General features: G+C 33.7%; 1 protein-coding gene across 1 annotated transcript in view; it reads right to left on the minus strand.

The window, feature by feature from the left end:
- Window positions 1-1,116: 1,116 nt before the first annotated feature.
- LOC104941650 (myoblast determination protein 1 homolog) overlaps window positions 1,117-3,700 on the minus strand; it is a 4,913-nt gene continuing 2,329 nt past the window's right edge. Inside the window, exons 2-3 of the mRNA XM_010766781.1 lie at window positions 3,381-3,459; window positions 1,117-2,802 (exon numbers count right to left, since the gene is read on the minus strand). Coding sequence (XP_010765083.1) covers window positions 2,573-2,802; window positions 3,381-3,459 — 309 coding nt within the window. The 3' untranslated portion in view covers window positions 1,117-2,572. The remainder of the gene's footprint in view (window positions 2,803-3,380; window positions 3,460-3,700) is intronic.

The raw sequence follows: 3,700 nt of genomic DNA on the forward strand, positions 1-3,700 counted from the left end.
ACATCAGCAGGACAGGACTCTTAAAGTAGAGACAACTACATACTCGATATACACCTGAACATCAGCAGGAGAGGACTCTTTAAAGTAGAGACACTACATACTGATATACACCTGAACATCAGCAGGAGAGGACTCTTTAAAGTAGAGACACTACATACTGATATACACCTGAACATCAGCAGGAGAGGACTCTTTAAAGTAGAGACACTACATACTGATATACACCTGAACATCAGCAGGAGAGGACTCTTTAAAGTAGAGACACTACATACTGATATACACCTGAACATCAGCAGGAGAGGACTCTTTAAAGTAGAGACACTACATACTGATATACACCTGAACATCAGCAGGAGAGGACTCTTTAAAGTAGAGACACTACATACTGATATACACCTGAACATCAGCAGGAGAGGACTCTTTAAAGTAGAGACACTACATACTGATATACACCTGAACATCAGCAGGAGAGGACTCTTTAAAGTAGAGACACTACATACTGATATACACCTGAACATCAGCAGGAGAGGACTCTTTAAAGTAGAGACACTACATACTGATATACACCTGAACATCAGCAGGAGAGGACTCTTTAAGAAATAAGTTATTTCATTGTAATCTCTAAAAACACCAAAGCCTCTGTAGATGCAGTTCTTCTCTGCGACCACACGATGGCGCTGCAGGTTTAAAGGTTGAATGGTTTATTTTACTACCAGACTGGGACCTTTGTTTTCCGGTGAAAAATCCTCCTAAAGCTGATAAATATATTGTATTCAGTTCACTTGCGTTTCTTGAATTTTTGGTGCAAAATATTATATGATTCGTTTTTCGAGCTTTACTACAAAATATACTTTAATTTCTCTAAAAGTGGAAATAAAATTGTAAAATTATTAAAAAAGACTAAAGCTCATCATAAAATACAGCTCAATGTAATTAAAATATTTAAAAGTAGAAAGTGCTTATATCTTATGTAATTAACGTATATTTAAGGACATATTATATATATTCTTTGTACCATTAAATAACGTTCTCATCTCTCAATAAAATACATTAAAATCTAAATAATCCTGAAGCCTGGATATCCAAAGGTTACTCAGAAAATGACAATTGTTTTTTTTGTATAAATATTCATTTTCATTTATTAGTCATAAGACTGTCACTCAGTTTTCAGATGTATAAATATAAAGTTTAACATTTTCACAACAAACAAACAAAAGCACGTACAGACGGAAACATTAAATACATAATTAACACTTTCATTGGAACAAATCAGCTCTTATTTACATCGTATGTACAGAAACAGAAAAGTGGTCCTCCGCTGCAGTGAGTGAAAACATCAAATAATAATAAATGTTTTTAAATTGAACAGGAAGCAGACAGACTCCCACACTTTGTTGTTGTTACTTACTGCAGTTTTTCTACAGAAATCTGCAGTTTTGCATGGCATATCTTTAAAATATCACTGGATGTTATTGCAGTTGCTTTTCCTCCCGAGGGATTCAAACAGCTGGGGCTTTTTTTACGACTTCAGATGGACGAAAGTGGAGGAATGTAAATGGATGTTTTTTTTGTTTGGCCTCCGTCCTTCATCAAATAGACTTTTTGCACAGAGAGGAAGAAAAAAAAATCCATCTGGACGACTGACTCTAAATCAGCCTTTAAAATAACTTCTCATAACTTAAAATAAAATTGAAATACTGCAATGAATGAACAGAGTTGTATTCATCACTAAACCTGTCTTTAAAAACGACATTTCCCAGCATTCATAGTGGTTTTTACATCTAAAATGCATTTTTTTTTTACAGCAGGAAAGAGAATTTCAGGGGTTAAATATAGTTAAATATGGAAGATAATTAATGCCAGGAAAATAAATATGGCGTATGGAAACTTGGGAATGAGAAAATCCACTTTGAATCCTCTTTCAAAATGTCAGGTCACAAAAATATATTCTTAAAATGTTCAAAATATGAATCAAAATTAGATTACACAGCTTTATCTTGAAATAATTATCAATGTTTTTTTGTTGTAACTAATATTTGTAATACTTATTTAAAAGCTGTTTGATTAAGACTTAAAAATACTACAAATATTTTCTTTGCAAAATCGTCTTCTGCACGTGGAGTTTGCTCGGTAATTATAAAATCTATAAAATCTGATATAAAATAAGAAACTCCACCAATAGCGACAAATACTTTAGCAATAAGTAAATGGGCCTTAAGTTGTTCTTTAGAAACTAAAAAGGATTGGCACGAATGAGCTTCCATACATTTAGTTTTTTTTGGAAGGAATCTGATGCAGGTCGTGAAACTCAGTTCAGTTAAATGAAATTAAAAGGTAGAGATAGTCTGATATAAAATAACACACTCCACCAATAGCGACAAATACTTTTAGGTAAATACGTAAATGGGCTTTAAGTTGTTTTTTATGAACTCAAAAATGATTTTCCCAGATTTCTCTTTTTTTTCTTGGCACAAATGAGCTTCCATATTTTTGGTTTTTTGGAAGGAATCTGGTGCAAACAGGTGGAACTCAGTTCAGTTCAACTAAATTAAAAGGTAGAGATAGTGGGGGTTTATAGGACTTGGTAGATGAGGTTTGGGTCCTGGATGGGGGTCTGGATGGGGGTATGGATGGGGTTCTGGATTGGGTTCTGGTTCTGGTTCTGGGTCTGGGTCTGGGTCTGGTTCTGGGTCTGGTTCTGCTCTGGTTCGGGGGCAGAGGGGGTGTCGGTTGAGATCCGCTCCACAATGCTAGACAGGCAGTCGAGGCTGGAGACAACAGAGATTCGATTCTTCAGAGAACCTACAAAACAAAACACAAATAAACGTTAAAAATCTAAAAAATATATATTCTGAATAAAGCTTTTAATTTTCAAGGCAAAGCAAGGCAAGTTTATTTAGCACTTTTCAACACAAGGCAATTCACCGTACTTTACTCAAATCTAAGACATTAAGAAACATCATCTTCCCTTTGCTTTTACTGTTAAATAAGCCAAAGTAAATAATATAATACTAAGATTAAGATTAAATGATCATATATTTTCTCTATGAAGTATAACACACAACTCTGTTTTTATCTGTATTGTCCTGCTCAGAATATAACAGGCAAACCTGATGTTTTCAGTTGTATTATTTATATGTTTTTCTCAACTTATGTTTATATAAGAATTATACAATTATAAAACGTGCACATTTGCAAATCAAACAAAACACACTTTTTGACGTTAAAAAATAAATAAATTTGAAGATATTTAATGTTTATTTATCACTAGACATCTTTTAAGTGGCAGCATAACTGGCCTGTAAGCTGTATATATTATCGTTATTATTATATTAAAAATATTATATTTTATTATACATTTATTTTTCGGGGTTTCTTACCGTTTTGTTTCTCGGAGAAATACGAGCTTTCATAATTTCCTCTTCTGTTTTTCTGACAGCTGGGTCCGGTGAAATCCGTCTGCAGAGGCAAAGGAACAAGACATAAGTTAAGAAATAAGTTTCAGTCACACTTCTGCATTATTTACAATAAACCGGTCACAGGAAGTCCTGATCTAAGGCCTGGGATCAGTTTACACAGATAGGCCGAAGACAGACAATGAGTTCAAATAAGCAAAATAAGCAAAAACACAAAGTTAAAGTGAGAAAAAGACGGATTTAAACTTTTAATAAAATCACAATACATTACTAAACCGGCCCAA

The sequence above is a fragment of the Notothenia coriiceps genome, unplaced genomic scaffold (genome assembly GCF_000735185.1).
Source record: "Notothenia coriiceps isolate Sejong01 unplaced genomic scaffold, NC01 NC01_scaffold00003638, whole genome shotgun sequence".
Taxonomy (NCBI): Eukaryota; Metazoa; Chordata; class Actinopteri; order Perciformes; family Nototheniidae; genus Notothenia; species Notothenia coriiceps.